General features: G+C 39.2%; 1 protein-coding gene across 2 annotated transcripts; it reads left to right on the forward strand.

The window, feature by feature from the left end:
* Nucleotides 1–858: 858 nt before the first annotated feature.
* On the forward strand, nucleotides 859–16,130 carry LOC110438302 (uncharacterized). 2 transcript variants are annotated; one of them, XM_073937716.1, is made up of 13 exons: nucleotides 859–2,425; nucleotides 4,583–4,729; nucleotides 4,870–4,995; nucleotides 5,482–5,625; nucleotides 5,766–5,891; nucleotides 6,593–6,730; nucleotides 7,154–7,297; nucleotides 7,434–8,393; nucleotides 8,540–8,634; nucleotides 8,761–8,811; nucleotides 11,351–11,732; nucleotides 12,480–12,644; nucleotides 14,056–16,130. In XM_073937716.1, exons 1-13 carry the CDS (start codon nucleotides 2,296–2,298, stop codon nucleotides 14,151–14,153), a joined length of 2,706 nt encoding a protein of 901 aa, XP_073793817.1. In that variant the 5' UTR covers nucleotides 859–2,295; the 3' UTR covers nucleotides 14,154–16,130. The 2 variants fall into 2 exon arrangements, with proteins under 2 accessions (XP_073793817.1, XP_073793818.1); XM_073937717.1 differs by lacking the exons at nucleotides 5,766–5,891; nucleotides 6,593–6,730; nucleotides 7,154–7,297.
* Nucleotides 16,131–18,343: the final 2,213 nt, after the last annotated feature.

Below are 18,343 nucleotides of genomic sequence, written 5' to 3' on the forward strand. Positions count from 1 at the left end.
CAAGAGTAGGAAATGAGGCATCTTCATAAAACGCGTGTGGGATGATTTGCATAAAAAATATACATTTAAAAATTATAAAAAATACGGGACAGAACCATACCTGTCAACATTGGGATGTGAAAATAAGGGATATGCCCACCATAATAAGGGATTCCCCCAACACCCCCCCTCCCCCCTAAAAATATCCCCAAATTACTAAATATGTTCATTTGGAGCTGTTTCATTGTAAATAAACAGTTAAATGGTCAGTAATATGTTTTAAAAATATTATTAACAAAAGAAAAATAAATATGTACATTAGCAGCAAATACATTAGCAAACAGTTCAGCTTATTAAAATGAATATCTATTATAATGAAACAGAATCAAGCTATCAATCTCATTAGCCGTTTCTCCACTGTATAACTTACACATTCTGATTAAAGAGCAACGAATGAATCTCTCATTTATTTAAGATTTTTTTATTAGATTAAATAAGAGGTGTCACTTTAAAAATGCACACATCTAATGTTATAATGAAAGCATTCGACTGCTTTCCTAACTTTTTATGCTCATTTAAGACAAAATAAGTTGTGTTTGGAAAAAAAAAACACCAAGATCGACATCTTTATATCTTATTATTATTAATTATGTGTGTATGTCTGTTTAAACATGCACATAAATGCCAGACCATCTGTTTATCACTATGGAGCACTTCAGCTGACAGTCATGGACCATTAAATTATATGACTGTTTTGAGGATTGTATCCGATTGTTAAGTGGTGACGTATGTAATACTGTTTCTGGGTCCAAGCCGCCATTCATTTGAGTGGAGAAATCATTCGTTTATGATCACGTTTTATTCCTATCACACATTAAAGTTAATTTTATATAAAGTCATAGTGTACACAACAATCTCTGGGCTTGCTGCATTACAAATACCATAAATGTAACAATTTATAAAAAATGAATGACTTTCTGGCCATCGGATATTAGGCATTGAAATATATATTGCGATCGTGATTTTCGAAAGTATTAAATCGATTTGTAAACGTTTATTATTACCATTTCATGAGTCTCCCCATTCAGTTGAATAGAGCGCTTGGACCCGGAAGCCGCATCGCGTGACGTCACACTTAACAAGCGGATAGGATTATCGACGGCACCTGTAATCAAAAGGAAATGGAATTGCACCATTTTTAATATTTATTTATAAGTGTTTTCATTCCTAAACAAAGTGAAAGCACAGAAGACTCACGTTTTAGAGCAAGAAGCGACCCCAGGTGGTTCGCCGGTATGGGTTGCGTATAGGGAGGCTATAGAGAGAAAGACTGAAAATACGAGAGAAATACGGGAAAATACCTTTACGGCATGATAGCGGGATAGAACTGTAAAATACGGGAGAATCCCGGGAAAAACGGGAGGGTTGACAGGTATGGACAGAACCCGTCCTGTATTGATTCAAAACGGGACGATTCCGTATTTTAAGGGACAGGTGGCAACCCTATCCTCATCTTCCCCTAACCACTTTAATTCTATCCATTATTATGTTGATGATGTTTTCAAAACACTTTATTTTTCTATTTCCTCCCTCTTTTCTTTTTGACACCTAAAATACACATATATTGATTGATCTAGTTTACCGTTAGGAATTATTGTAAAAATACCCGCAATGTACTGTAAGATGGCATTTCAGTCACTAATTAGATTAATTCAATCATCCAAATGCTGTGTTTGCATTGTAGTAGGTATGATATAGATGACGTAACACAAATCTGACATGACTGTTCGGGAATGAATAATGCACCTTTTACACCTGTTGGGTCAAATCTGATACCTGCATTTTCAGCACAATTTATTTGTAACATAAAGAATTAATTATTAAATAATTATGTTTTGTTTCTATCAAGAAATAGAAGTTAGTAACATTTAAAGTTGTGTTCTTACTATAACATCTTGAAATTAGCAAACAGTTTCCAGCCAAAACGCCTGCGAGCAATTCAATGAGCGCCACCATTTTGAAAAGATCAAAAAAGCTCTTCCACTGCCTGCAGTGTCATGAAAATCCACAAGAGGGCAAAATACACATATCAGACTATATACAACAGGCTTTTAATCAAAAGAGTGATCAGGTTTATAATATACAGATCTTATAAACTTGTGTATTAAAGATAATACGCGCTGCTTTATAGGGTAAAGGTCACAGACCCTCAGGAAAGATGACTCGTTGCTTAGCAACAGCAGAACGCGTTCTAACGGTTGTAGAGAGTCTGCAGACAAGCACAAACTCAGCTTCAGTAATCTGCTGGAACCAGAAATGAAGGTTGATTGTGAAAGTTGCTCTCGGTCGTTAAACACATCGAGCAAAACAGTTGAAAGATTTCAGACGATGTCTACAAGACCTTTCAAGATTCTAGCGGAAATGGAAAGTTTTAAGACCGTGATGGGTAAGTCCAGACACTAAGAACACATGTGTTTTGTATTTGCCTGTTTTATATGTCAGATTTTTGATACTAAAACTCTATTTTTACACTCTAAAATAACTAGTGTACTTATTTTGGATTAATAAATACAACCATGCAATATTACACTGCCGTGAGCGCATCAGACGGTCGCTTTTAACCGTTTGTGTGTACATTCAGGTGTCTGTTATCCCAGTGCTGCTGTTTAGCCAAAATATAGCGATCATAAGTCAATAACCTGACGGTACGGTAGTGAATATAAATGCAGATGCAGTGTTTTAGTGAACAACATCAGTCTAATAAAACACCAGAGTAAAATGCAGATAACCTACTAAGTCTTACTTGAGTCAGAGTCAAACTCTTCCTAATGAATATATAATGATATACAGGCCTGTAGCCAGCCTGGGGGGAATGGGGCTTCCTTTTCTCTAAATGTAGACCTTTTTACAGTTATTAGCCTTATGTTTTTCTTAATAATGAGATTATAATACTGCACTTTAGTGACATTTTAAGCACTATTTTGAGCTGGATTAGCTTGATGGATGGTCATCATAATAGCATTTGCTAAATAAATAGAATGAAGAAATATGATAAAAATATTATTTTAAAAATACTAATTTATTATAACCTTTTGGGGCTTGTGTGGCCACAGTCATAGACAGCACATTTTAGCTCTTAAGTGGCTGTTTAAAATACTTTGAATGTTTTATATTTTGTTTCAGACATACAGTGTCATCCTGCAACTGTTTTGCAGCATATGAAATGTCCCAAACCCTATTTTTGAACTGTCCAAAATGGGAAAAAAATGTTGTTTTTACTCTCTGATAGTCATTTTTCTATGTTATATATGCATTAAAAACAGTCAGGAGAAAGTGTTTATGTAAATTCAGACCACGAGTCCACATATATGGACATCAGGTTTCTCTAAAAGTACATCATATCAAAAGATGATACTTAGATGTTTATTCTAATAAGGTTCCATTAAGCCCAAAAAGCAAAGAGAAATAAAAAAAATGCATGTAAAAACACATTGGGCCTTAAGAGGATATTATATGTAATTTTTAAAAAGAGTTCAAGTTTTAAATGAGAAAATCTAAAATAGTCTGTTGTCATTTTTGAGACAATTATAAACTGATCAGCACATTCAACTTTCCTCAAAACATAATATTATTGTAGAGCTTAACTTTTTGAAAGTTCAACAAAAAAAAGCCTAATAAGTATTAAATTTAACTTTTGGCTTCAAACCTTATTATTGGTATTTTTTCAAAAACGTCCAAGATTCTGAATAAACGTTGGGCTACTTGTAGTGAAAGATGACTTCACTGTTGTCATATTGTATGTTTTCTTGCACCGCTGGATGTCGGACTCAGGAAAAAAATTGTTTAGATTTATTGTAAGCCTTCTTTGATGGGTTATTTTCAAACTTTATGATGACATAGCAGTCAAAATAGGACTAAGAGCTCATGCTTGGGACAATTCTGGATCATATATCAGCGACGAGGGGGTCTTTCAAACCACTTCAACGCCCCCTGGCTACGGGCCTGATTTATAATGTATAATAGTGAAAATGTTCATTTTAATGCACTAACAGCTATACTAATAATGAATGACTATTCAATTGTGCAAAAATGTGACTCAGGACCCAGGGCTTATGTTAGCAATAGCCAAACTACATTACAAATGCAGGCCCGTAGCCAGCCTGGTGAAAGGGGCGGCTCTTTTTTCTCAAAATGTGGACATTTTTGCAGTCTTAAAGCATTTTTTTAACAGGTTATTTTCACAATTTATGGTGATGTAGCAGCCAAAATAGGACAAATGAGCTCATGTATAGGACAAATCCTGCACCTTTTCCATTGAGGTGTGGGTCTTTCAAACCAGCCGAACCCCCCACTCTGGCTACGGGCCTGAAATATGACAAAAGCAGGAGAATATTATGATCATGTTTCATGAAGATTATTTACAGACCTGCCGCTGTAAATGTATAAAAACTCAGTGTTTGATGTTTATAATCTGCACCGCTAAGAACTTAATTTGACAATTTAAAAAGTGATTTTGTCAATGTTTGTATTTTTTATGAATTAATGACAATAAAAATCATGATTTAGATTAAGAGTTTAATGTTTGTTGTGTTTTAATCCACAGTTAAAGGTGAAGGAGAGAAGTGGAAAGAGGATGATGCTTTTCACAGTGTTTTAGGTGAAGGTAAACCATATTCTCTACGGATACGCATCAAAGTTGCAGATCGGAAGAACATAAGAGTGGGCGCCGACACAGAGGCGTCCAGCTCAGGTCAGTCCACTCTTTATGACTGGAGAAATACTGGAAAACTGGAGCACTGCTGCCATTTGTTACATCCCAGAGTAAAATAAACGGCAATTATTGAAATAACTGATTATTAATAATTCATTATTGACTGTAATCCACATCAGGAGGAAGAGGAGTGAAGAGGAAAGCGGATGATGATTTGCAGAGTGTTTCTGATGGAGTCAAACCATATGCTCCACGGAAACGCATCAGAGCTGCAGAGACGTCCAGCGATGAGAACAGCAGCTCAGGTCAGTTTCCCGTTACAGAATCACACTTTTCTACAGTTTCATCACTTAAAATTTATAATACATAATCAGTTAGCTGCTAAAGCAATGGCAGAAATACACTGTATGTGTGAAAATTATCCACTTTTATATGTGCCAAAAAATCATTCAAATAGGGTGACGCGGTGGTGCAGTGGGTAGCATGTTCGCCTCACAGATAGAAGGTCGCTGGTTCGAACCTCGGCTGAGTCAGTTGGTGTTTCTGTGTGGAGTTTGCATGTTCTCCCCGTGTTGGCGTGGGTTTCCTCCGGGTGCTCCGGGTTCCCCCACAGTCCAAACTATTTTCTACAATGTAGATTGTGTCAAAGCAGCTTAATATAGAAGTTGTAGTAAATTGAAACTGTGTCAGTCCAGTTTTCAGAGTTGAAAAGCTTCATTACAGGCATAAAAAAAAATAAATGATTGTTTAGATTAAGAGTGTATTGTTCATTGTGTTGTCATCCACATTAGGAGGAAGAGGAAAGAAGCGGAAAGCAGATGATGCTTTTCAGAGTGTTTCTGGTGGAGGCAAACCATCTGCCCACCGGAAACGCATCAGAGTTGCAGAGCTGGAGAACACAAGTGTAGACGCTGACACAGAGGCGTCCAGCTCAGGTCAGTCCACTCTTTATGACTGGAGAAATACTGGAAAACTGGAGCACTGCTGCCATTTGTTAAATCCCAGAGTAAAATAAATGGCAATTAATGAAATAATCGATCATTAATAATTCATTATTGACTGTAATCCACATCAGGAGGAAGAGGAGTGAAGAGGAAAACGGATGATGGTTTGCAGAGTGATTCTGATGGAGTCAAACCATACGCTCTGCGGAAACGCATCAAAGCTGCAGAGACGTCCAGCGATGAGAACAGCAGCTCAGGTCAGTCTCCCGTCACACTCTTCTACAAGTGTATGAGCATATATTTGTCAGCTTAAAGGCACAGTGCACGACGACACAAAGCAGCAGAGCTTTTATTATGCCACAGTCCACCGCGTCTGGTTCTTCAGCTCAGGTGTGCTGTTTTACATTTCAGGCTTCTGTTATAATGCTGCTCTGTGCAGTCAAATAAAACACAAACATATTAAAACCTCGCTAGACAAACAGCAGAAATAGAGGATGTGTGACGTCATTAGCATGAACACACACACTGGCTGAGTCTAAAATCACACACTTCCATACTAAATAGTACATTAAGACAGTACGTGAGCGGAGTAGTATGTCTAAATTCACAGTATTTGACAAACAGCATGTGAGAAGTACCCGGATGACCTACTACTACTGGAGAGATTCGGAAGTGTGCATCCAGTGGACGCTACTCTATCCCATAATGCACAGCGAGATCATTCATGAATCACTCCTCTAGTGGATTTTGGAGATTTTCATTATAAAAGTCTCACATATTGTGCCTTTAAAACTGTGAACGATGCAGTATTGTGCAAAGTATTTCTCAGTAGTGCTTCATGACAAAACATCTGGAAACTAGTAGCACTGCTGCCATTTGAACAGATCCCCAAATACAATAAATGCCAATCAATGAAAGAACTGAGCATTAATAATGCATTGTTGACTGTAATCCACAGAAGCTCCAAGAGCACAGAAGAGGAAGGCTAGATGTCTGGATCAGAACACAGCTGCTGCAAAACGAGTGAAAACAGCACAGATCCAACATGGCAGCAGCAGCAGTGGCGGGAAAACTGCAGCAGAAGACAGCAGCTCAGGTCAGTGTGCTTTAGGAAGCTGTAGGGGCGCCATATGGACATATATGATGATATCACAATATTTTAAGGGATATCCTGATTCACGATTTGATCAAAACTCTTCTGTGATGTTGGTTTAATTTTAATTTTTCAAGCTGTCATATTATCTGAACATTTGTTTTGAGTTATTTTAGTCACAGGAACTAAACTATGAAAAATAAACTAAACTAAGAAAACTATGAATGTGCGCTCTAATCCGCTAATGCAGTGAATTAATTCAGCTTATTTTATTGTTTCAATGATCTTTTACTCTCTTAAATGTGATTTTCTCCATATTTAGATATTTGAATCCTCAGATAGCACAACAGAAATCTGCCATGAAATAATAAAACATGATTGATTAATTGAAGAGTGTATTGTTCATTGTGTTGTCATCCACATAAGGAGGAAGAGGAGAGAAGCGGAAAGCAGATGATGCTTTTCAGAGTGTTTCTGGTGGAGGCAAACCATCTGCCCGCCGGAAACGCATCAGAGTTGCAGAGCAGGAGAACACAAGTGTAGATGCCGACACAGAGGCGTCCAGCTCAGGTCAGTCCACTCTTTATGACTGGAGAAATACTGGAAAACTGGAGCACTGCTGCCATTTGTTAAATCCCAGAGTAAAATAAATGCCAATATTGAAATAACCGATTATTAATAATTCATTATTGACTGTAATCCACAGAAGTTCCAAGAGGACAGAAGAGAAAGGCTGGATGTCTGGATCAGGACAGCAGAAATCAGGACACAGTTGCTGCAAAACGAATGAAAACAGCACAGATCCAACATGGCGGCAGCAGCAGTGGGAAAACTGCAGCAGAAAACAGCAGCTCAGTTGAAGACAGCAGATCAGCAGAAAACAGCAGATCAGTTGAAGACAGCAGCTCAGCTGAAGACAGCAGCTCAGCTGAAGACAGCAGATCAGCTGAAGACAGCAGATCAGCTGAAGACAGCAGATCAGTTGAAGGCAGCAGATCAGCTGAAGACAGCAGCTCAGCTGAAGACAGCAGATCAGTTGAAGACAGCAGATCAGTTGAAGACAGCAGATCAGTTGAAGGCAGCAGATCAGTTGAAGACAGCAGATCAGCTAAAGACAGCAGATCAGTTGAAGACAGCAGATCAGCTGAAGACAGCAGCTCAGCTGAAGACAGCAGATCAGTTGAAGACAGCAGATCAGTTGAAGACAGCAGATCAGTTGAAGGCAGCAGATCAGTTGAAGACAGCAGATCAGTTGAAGACAGCAGATCAGCTAAAGACAGCAGATCAGCTGAAGACAGCAGATCAGTTGAAGACAGCAGATCAGTTGAAGACAGCAGATCAGTTGAAGGCAGCAGATCAGTTGAAGACAGCAGATCAGTTGAAGACAGCAGATCAGTTGAAGACAGCAGATCAGCTAAAGACAGCAGATCAGTTGAAGACAGCAGATCAGTTGAAGACAGCAGATCAGTTGAAGACAGCAGATCAGTTGAAGACAGCAGATCAGTTGAAGACAGCAGATCAGCTAAAGACAGCAGATCAGTTGAAGACAGCAGATCAGCTGAAGACAGCAGATCAGCTGAAGACAGCAGATCAGTTGAAGACAGCAGATCAGCTGAAGACAGCAGATCAGTTGAAGACAGCAGATCAGTTAAAGACAGCAGCTCAGGTTCGTCTTCTGTCATAATGTTTTCTGTCTAATCTGCAGGGTTTTGTATTATTTTTCAGAGTTTTACAGAATTTTCTCACTATTAGATTAGAGCAGAAGAGTCACAGGAGTGAGCAATGTCATAAATGTGATGTATTTCTCTCCAGGATCTTTACTTGACAGATATGTGCTTGGAGAGAAGCTGGGAGAGGGACGCCATGGCACTGTCTATTTGGCTACACGGAAATCTGACGGCCAGAAGGTAACATTCACTTCATTTGTGTGTTTGTGTGTGTGTGTGTGCGTGTGTGTATGTATGTGTGTGTGTGCGTGTGTGTGATCAGACATCTCTGGTTGAATAAGTTTTGACTTTATGCTTTCTTTGCAGGTTGCCATAAAAATTGTGATTAAGGATTATTATGGAGAGTTGTACCACGTGGTAAGTTTGCATTCAAATAACTGAAGAGAAGTGATGAACTCCATGTTTAGTCATGTTGTGTATTGAAGGGTGCAAGTGTAAACAACACGCTTTATGGAAAAGACTGAAACTGGACGTGTTTAGTTATTTCCAGAAATCCTGTTTTGACTGAATATTAAAGAGTTTCTGGACATTTCTAATAATGGGGGTTATCAGCTTTTGCAGATGAACTGCGGAGCACAAAACCAGTCATAATGTCTGAAACTGAGATTTGTGGATCATCTGAAAGATCAGTAAAGAAGCTTTTCAATCATGTTTGCTTTGTTAGAACAATATTTGATGGAGATGCGGCTGTTTGACCATCTGGAAGGTGAAAAACATCTGAATATTGAGAAAATCAGCTTTAAAGTTAATAACTTCAACTAAGTCCAGCACATTTCCATGTAAACTACATATGATAATAATACCACATTGATAGAAAATGCACAAATATATACTGAAACTAAATCTTTAATTAAAGTCAGAATTTAGAGTTTTCCTAAAAATAAACCCACATGACAAAAGACTGGTGTAGTGGTCCAGGGTCACATGTAGTGTTGAGTTTGAGTTAATATGTGAACATAGCTCTGTTTCCATCCACCTGTTTCATGCACATTTAGGATTCTCACATAAACAATGCTGAAAACACCAAGATGCACAAACATGTTGTCATGCGCATAACTTACTAGGATAAACTTTATTTCAGAAGAAAAAAAATGTACATCAACTGCATCAGGAGCATTTTTACCTGATAAACTCCAGCATTCAGATTAAACAAGTCATGTGATTGTGTCAGAAGAGGTCATGTGATGATATCAATGTGTGTTCAGGGTCTTTGTGTCATTAATGTTGGTCTGCAGCTCTCCAGGTTGTCAGATCTGAAATGTTGATTGTAGATGGCCTCAGCTAGGGATGGTATCGTTAAGGTTTTATTGGTTTTACTACTTTTATCGATAACACTTATTAGTTTAGTACTTTAACTGTTCTCTTATAAACCTTATTATTTTTAGGAAAAAAAACAATTGAACAGAATTAACAACACTTAATTTTATTATTACATTTATGCAAAATAAAGCAAAACCAATAAATGTAAAACAAATAAATACAGATTTTCCTGTAAAAGAATGTATAATGGTTTGAAGAAAAGTGATTCTCAGTTTTAACCTTTTTTCTTCTGGAGAAAAATCAACATGTTTGCCTTTTCTGCCAGAAGTCAGGATCTTTCTTGGTTTCTTGTGCTCCTGCAGTTGAAAATATCTTATTTTAGTTGCAAAATGCAGTTAAATAATAAGAGAATATTTAGGATTTTTCATCAACACATTCGCATAAATGAGTCACCGGTGTTTTGGGAGTGAACAACGTAAAAATAATTGTATAATTTCCTAATAAGAATAGTTTATTATTAGGCTATATTTGTAAATACAGTAATGTAAAAGCCTTTTTAATGTTTAAGATGTATTCAGGCTGCTGCAGAAAGAAATACTGTTTTCATTGTAACTGAATGTGTGTTTATTAAACTATTAATATGAGACTAATTTACAGAGACTTTATGTGATTGACTGCTAGCATAACGATGTGGATGATGTACATTAAACTAGCTGTCGAAAACTTTTCATTTGTCTTTCTGCAGTTAATGCACTTTTGAAAGATGCTTTCGCTTAGCTAGATTGCTTGGTTTCTGCTCATACAAGTAAACAACTTGTTGTGTTTGTTGTGATGGGCATTGTCGCTGTCCACTCAGGAAATACACCCCATTTGGTTCTCTCCGCCACTCCGCAAGCTTACGAGCTGTGTGTGCGCCCGAGTCTATGTTGTGAGCTATGTGTGTGCGCTCAGCGCGAGCCTCCAGTGAACGGGCGTGCATAGCTGAGAACTGTGAAGGCTTTTATACCTGACGCACTCGCCGTTGTACTATTGGGCAGAAACATGAGCATTCCTCATGTGAGATTTCCCACTGTGCAGACGAATATCACAAATTAGAAAAGGTTGGTCAGTTAATTATTCTACTGTTAGTAATGTTTACTCAGCAATAATTCTCCAGAACCGATAGCAGAACCGTTAACGTCAGAGCTTTCCTATACTTCGATCTTTTATAATTTAGCTGCGATACTGATAATGTACAGAGTTTCGGTACCCATCTCTAGCCTCTGTCCGTCATCACAGTGCTTCAGTATTCTTCTTCTTCTGTTATTATTCCCTCCAGAACTGTCTTGAGCATCTGTCTGCGCTCCCGTCTCTAAAAGCCACCGCATTTACCGCGCTCATTGTGTTTGGTCTTGGTCTTCTGTGGCGAAACTCATTTCTCTGACTGATATTTGCCGCCAGTTTATAATTCAGTGATGATTTAATTCACTTGGACTCATTGATGGAAACGCTGCTTGATTCTTTTATATGATCTGCCAGTTTTGCACATGAGTTTAATCAGCATCTTTGGATGGAAACACAGCTATTGACACATTACAATGCCATAAATATATGAGACACTCACATCTAACCTTTTCCTGACTTGATTTTTCTCTAGGATGGATATTCTACATATGTGATACCAGAAGCACGTCATATGATGATCCTCAAGAAACCTCCGCTCTGCCCGTACATCATAGAGCTGTACGAGTACGCCATGGAGGGAAGGAATAACTACCTGGTCATGGAGTACGCGTCCTCGTACATAACCTTGGGGAAGTTCATCACGGAGAACAATGGCTGCCTGAGTGAGAGTGTTGCCCGGCAGCTGATCGTGCAGCTCATTATTGCTGCACAGCACTGCATTGAGCATGGCATATTCCATGGGTCCATGAATCTAGAAAACATCCTGGTCAATCCAAAGACCCTGCAGCTGAAGCTGATTGATTTTGGCTACAGTTCTTATGTTTCAAAAGGCTGCTGGAGATGCCCCACTCTGGGTGAGTTGGCTTTTTAGTGCTGCTTATTAAAGGGAAAGTTCACACATTTGAAGATAGCTTTAGTAATGAAAAACCCTCATGTCGTCCTGAACCCCTGAACACAAATGAAGACATTTTAGATGAAATCTGAGAGCTCTTTGAGTCTCCATAGACAGCAAGGGTCTATAAACGGACCCACAACATCCTCAAAACAGACCATATGCCTTCAGTGGATCAATCAGAGCATTATCAGACTCTAATAATACTTTTATTTCCACATAAAGCCAAAATAACGACTTTATTGAACAGGTTCTCATCCTCAGTGTCAGTATATTGCGCACGTTCAGGAGAGCTCTGAGGCCTTCACGCATGTTGCTCTCGGTTGCACTGCTGATGTAGCATCTCGGATGCGCCTGTGCTTTCTTCCAATCAGAGGAGGACATCAGCGGTGTACGTCACTGCACAGAGCTCTTCTGAGAGTGCGCAATATACTGACACTGAGGACAAGAAACTGTTCAATAAAGTCATGATTTCCAGTTGAACCACTGAAGGCATATATGGTCAGAGAGTTCTCGCGTTTCTTCTAAAATATCTTCATTTGTGTTCAGAAGCTGAATGAAGGTCTCAGGGGTTTAGGCTGAGTTATTAATAACAGAATGACATTTTTGGGTGAACTGACCCTTCATCTGTAACCTCCTGTGCATGTATGCTGATGTCAGGAAGGCAAAGATATTGTGAATTACTAACATGAAAATCTCTCACTTGCAGGAGTAACGAGATACCGTAAAAAGGAGGGGGAACCCTTCAGCTATATTTTTTCTGCTGTTAAAGCGCATGTCTGGGCTGTTAGACGAATGCTGTCATACATGGTCAACGGATATGGCTGTTTCTCCAGAGATGGAAGTCCACAATTTAACCCCAGTTTGTCAGCAGGTGAGAAAACAACACTACACATGGTGCAGCTCATGGGTGCCGCTGGGCCACTTATTTTCACTCAGCCCCACTAAATGTTTCACTACTATATTATCAGCTCAGTCCCCTTTAAATTTAATAAGAAAGCGGCAGCAAACTTCAGCTCTTCTGTTTTCAACTAATTAGTCATTTAATCAGTAAAGCACAGCCGTGTGGAGTGAGAGCAGAAGCTGTGTTTATCAATAGATTGGTATAATATCTGCATATTTGCAGTTCTTTGCTGTAGAAACACTTGTATCACTTGTACCCCAATGGGTCATGGAGGAGCAGTCGGTTTCCCATGTATCTACAGTTTCCTCAACGCTCCTCTCATCATCACAGCTGTTTCCTCCAGAGAACATGTAACTCTTAACAAACAGTTTACTATGTTTATTTCACAATTAACTCTAAATATAAAGCTCATCACAGTGCATATGTCATTAACTAAAGCGTACCGTCATGCTCAGAGTTAAACGGTGACAGAAGTGCTCAGTGTGCGCACTCACTTTAATATCGAGTGACATCAGAGTAAACATCATGTGTTGCATTTCTTATTTCCACTTATAATATGATTGTGAAATATGTAAATTAGCCTCTTCGGCTTTAATATGTTCATATTTTGAATGAGAAAAGTGGCGTTATATTTATTTAATACATGAAATAATTTACTTCAGTATAGAAAGTGGTTTGTACCACAGTAAACAGGTGTGTTGAGCTGATTTCACTCATTCAGAACTTTATGTCTGTCTATGAAATACAATGGAATACAGCTTTAGTGTACAACCCTGCCATATTCGTCAAACTTAACATGTGTTATTAGGATAATATGTATAACAGTTGGACAGGAAACAGCTGGACATTACTGCCTCCATATGTCATCATGGCTCTAAATAAAAGCTCTCACTTTAAATTTCAAATCTTTTTTCAAACAAGTAATGTATAGTCAGTAGATTGCCGCATGGATTTCAAATTCAGAGGCAAAAGCAAACAGTAATTCATTGATAATCCCACTTATTCCATGGTCATTTTCATTGACAAGTTAAAGTACTTTTGCAGGAGATTTGACTGAATCTCTGTCTGTTACGATGTGTGTTTGATATTATAGCTCATAGTAACGTGTGTTAGCTACCTCATCCATTTCTGACCGTATTTGCGACTTGGTTGATCCCCATTGCCTCCAGGTAAAGCACACATCCAATGAAATGGTTATGGCTAATGTTTGCATGTGGCACATTCATCTAGAACTGATTATAACTGACTGAAACTGGATTTAATGATTTCATTCCAGCAAATCAGAATCAAGAATTTCACCAGACCACTGAATAAATCTCTGTGTTGTATCATCATCGAGAGCATCCATGACTAACATGTTCTCTCTTTAATATTTCCACAGAGTGCCGGGATCTGTTGGGGCGGTTATACAGTTTCCACCCTGAAACAGGACCTGTTTTAGAGGAGATTTTAGAGCACGAGTGGTTCAGCATGACGTAGAGGCCATCAGCAGCAGGAAACGGTTTCATTCTTCCATGTTTGACGTTTGTCATTTGTTGTTTTCCGCTTCTGCTTCCCAAATTCTGCACTTCCTCCTACGAGGGATGCAGTCAGAGCTGCATGTAAATGAGGGCCGGTTGAAGCGTCTCCATTCGTCCATAAGCTCTAGACTGACAGCTCCTCCTCCAGCCAATCTGGTGAGGAAGGAAGCTGATGTCACTCTAATGGCGGCCGATGCGCACAGGCGACGCCGGAGATTGAGTGTTAGCGCTAATCCTCAGCTGGGGTAGAATGTGTCTGCGGCAGGACAGCATTAATCGTTTGAAATAAGGAAAGCAGGTTGATTGACGTTTAGACAGGACGTAGTGTTTTATTTGAACTGGGTTAGCACTGACTGTAGAGTAAATAGTCATATTAAGGGAAATAGTCACAGATTAATCAATCAAACTGCTGGATTTATTAGCATACTGGTGTGCTTTATTTCTCTAGCTGTAGGAGTAATAGTAAAAGATAAAGTCTGCATATCATTACTGTAGTGCGTCAATACATTATAAAGACAGAAAGCCTAGTTTAGACAGTGGTCGTAGCTCTAACGGGACTTTAGGCAGGTTTAAGTGAGATAAGCGCATATAACAGGGGCGTCGTGGGCCGGTTTTGAAGGCGTTTTCTCTTTAACAGAGATAGGATGGGGTGGTGTAGATGGCGCTGGCGGGGCAGGATTATATGGGCGAATACGCTAGATATAAGAGCCTCCTGCCACAGACATATTTTAGCCCAGCGGTGGATTTCTCAGATCTGATGAGGATTATTTCTAGTGCTGCTGCTCACACCTTTCTGCTTTCTTCTTCTTCTCACTTGTTCTCCAAGCAAGCGCTGGACTTCTGCAAATGAGCTTTAACTTAAACCAGTAGCTGAAGGAGTTTAATGGGGACATTTTGAACAGCAGCGTTTGCTAAATAACAGCGGTTTAGTCAAGACTGGGATATTTAGATATAGGTTATGGACACAAGTGTAGTTTAGAGTATGACTTTAATAGATGTTTATTGATATTAATAAGCTTATTATTTATGATGTTTAGCTTATTTCTGCTTGTGTTCTTTAGATAATGTGCGTGCTTGTTTGGAGAAAATCTTTGGTCCTCATTGATGAAACATCAGTAAATATTGGAGTAAGTTAGTGATAGTTAAAGGTTTGATAGTTAAACGTGTTTGTTAATGAAGTTTAATCAGTCAGGGTTAGGGTTTAGAGTTAGACATGCACAACATAGAGGAGTAATCATCTTTACTAATGAGGACAAACCTGACCGCTTCTTTCTTTCTTTCTTTCTTTCTTTCCTAAACACTTGACTTTTTGTTTTTAGAGTTAGGTTAGGGTTAGGATATGGTTAGGGTGTTTGTTAGGGTTATGGTTGGGTTAGGTTAGGGTTTGGTTAGGGTTGGGTTATGGGTTAAGTAAGGTTTTTTTTTTTTGCTTTGTGTTTGGTTTATTTAGTTTCTCCTCTTTCTTCTTCTCTGTCACTGTTGTGTGATCACTGCAGATTGTTATTTAAGAGCGATTGTTAATTATTATACACTTCTCTGTCCTCGCCTGTGCGCATTGGTCGTCATTAGAGTGACGTCAGCTTTTCTCCTCGCCTGATTGGCTGGAGAAGGAAGCTGTCAATCTAGAGCTAATAGGCCAATAGGGAGGCTTCAGCCGGCCCTCATTTGCATGCAGCTCTGACAGCGACACTCGAGGAGGAAGTGCACAATGTGGGAAGCAGAAGCAGAAAACAGCATCATGTCAGAAAACAATGGAAGTATGAATTCCTGATGATCTGATTTGGTCACTGACCACATGTGTGCTGCTCTTCCTATCATTTCTGTGAAATTGAGACTGTACGCAGAGCGGCCTGCGAACCCCATGGAGTGTGTTGAAGCTGTTTTCTGATCAAACTGTAAACTATTGTGTTCAATAAATTGTATCTCTGACTCCTGCTCTTTGTTCATCACACCGGCTCCTTGCATTAACAGAAGTCAAATCATTCAGCGTAGTGATACGGGACTGTTATGCACTCAAAACATGCCTGAACTACTTTATCTGTGTGTTGATCTGACAATAAGTGTGAACACAACACAAAACAACACAGAGAAGATCTGTTTTACACACTGCAGACTCAATTTAGCCTTTATAGAACAAAATTGATGCATCCTGTAATGTTTAAAGCACATTGCCCTGCCATTTGTGTGACTATAATGTGAAATATAAGAGTGTGTTGACTGTGATTTGAGTAATCCTACTGTAATATCTACTGAACTAGCGCCAGGGGTTTCCCAATGTCTGACCAGCAAATGTTGAGCTTTAGCCACAGAACAATGGTTAGAATGGAAATGTCTTCATTTCACAACAGTTTTTAACAACACTTAGAAAATATTGTGAAAGTTTTGTGGAAAACTGTTATGGAAACACACTTATGCTTCAGTTTGTGCTAGAGATACATTCACACAGCACAGTACACTCAAATATTAGCTAATAAGTGAAGTGAACTAGCTAGTGTTCCCAGTTCTCCCAACAATGAAAGATCTGTCATCCTTTACTCAAGTGAAGATATGTTGAAGAATGCTGCACTCATTGACATCTATAGTGTTGTCTTTGCTACTAGAAGTCCATGAGTGCCAGCTAGCAGCATTCTTCAAAATATCTTCACTTGTGTTCAATATACTTGAGTAAACGAGGTAAGGCTTTTCAGTCTGAAATTGCAGCGGCACCTACAAACAGATATACAGTGAGGGTAAAAAGTATTTGATTTTGTTGGTTTGCCCACTAATAAAGACATGATCATTCTATACTTTTAATGGTAGATGTATTCTAACATGGAGAGACAGAATATCAAAAAGAAAATTCAGAAAATAACTTTAAAGAAAATATTTTAATTGATTTGTATTTCATTGAGGGAAATAAGTATTTGATCCCTCTAGCCAAAAGCACCTAATACTTGGTGGCACAGCCTTTGTTTGCAAGCACAGCGGACAGACGTTTGTTGTACTTAACTACAAGGTTAGCTCACATATCAGGGGGGATTTTGGCCCACTCTTCTTTGCAGATCCTCTCTAAATCATTAGGGTTGGTGGGCTGTCACTTGGCAACTCGGACCTTCAGCTCCCTCCATAGATTTTCGATTGGATTGAGGTCCGGAGACTGGCCGGGCCACTCCATGACCTTAATATGATTCTTCTTGAGCCAGTCCTTTGTTGCCTTTGCTGTATGCTTCGGTCGTTGTCAAGCTGGAAAACCCAACCACGGCCCATTTTCAACTTCCTGGCAGAGGGGAGGAGGTTGTCCCTCAGGACTGCACAGTAAATGGCTCCATCCATCTTCCCACTGATGCGGTGAAGTAGCCCTGTGCCCTTGGCAGAGAAACACCCCCAAAACATAATGCTTCCACCTCCATGCTTGACGGTGGGTACACTGTTCCTGGGGTCATAGGCAGCATTTTTCTTCCTCCACAAATGACGAGTAGAGTTCATCTCTTTGAGGTGATCATTGGCATACTTAAGGCGGGCCTTCACATGTGCCTTCTTAAGCAGGGGTACCTTTCGGGCACTGCAAACTTTCGGGTGCAAAGTGTTGCCAATTGTTTTCCTGATAACTGTGGTCCCAGCTGCTTTGAGGTCATTCACTAACTCCCGCTGTGTGGTTGCAGGCCGATTTCTCACAGTTCTCATAATCATTGCCTCCCCACGAGGTGAAATCTTCTGTGGAGCACCAGACCGAGGTCTATTGATGGTCAGGTTATACTTCTTAAATTTTCTCACAATTGCACCAGTGGTTGTTACTTTAATACCAGCATCTTGCTAATGTTTTTGTAGCCCATTCCAGGTTTGTGCAGGTCAACAATCCTGTCTCTGAGGTCCTGAGAGAGTTCTTTGGTCTTACGCATGTTGGAGAGTTTGGAATCTGTCTTATTGTCTGGTTCTGTGAACTGGTGTCTTTCACACAGGTGATTAGTTAGAACAGGTGTCTTCAATTCAGGTAACAAGCTGATTGGGAGTGTCTAACTGGTCTGTGAAAGCCAGAACTCCTAATGCATACTAGGGGATCAAATACTTATTTCCCTCAACGAAATACAAATCAATTAATATATTTTCTTTAAAGTTATTTTCTGGATTTTCTTTTTTGATATTCTGTCTCTCCATGTTAGAATACATCTA

Source organism: Danio rerio, chromosome 22 (genome assembly GCF_049306965.1).
Source record: "Danio rerio strain Tuebingen ecotype United States chromosome 22, GRCz12tu, whole genome shotgun sequence".
Classification (NCBI taxonomy): domain Eukaryota; kingdom Metazoa; phylum Chordata; class Actinopteri; order Cypriniformes; family Danionidae; genus Danio; species Danio rerio.

Coding starts and splice junctions, on each gene's coding strand:
- LOC110438302 (XM_073937716.1), top strand. CDS start 2,296: ATGAAGGTTGATTGTGAAAGTTGCTCTCGGTCGTTAAACACATCGAGC. Junction 4,996..5,481: donor CGATGAGAACAGCAGCTCAG/GTCAGTTTCCCG, acceptor CATCCACATTAG/GAGGAAGAGGAAAGAAGCGG. Junction 8,394..8,539: donor AGTTAAAGACAGCAGCTCAG/GTTCGTCTTCTG, acceptor ATTTCTCTCCAG/GATCTTTACTTGACAGATAT.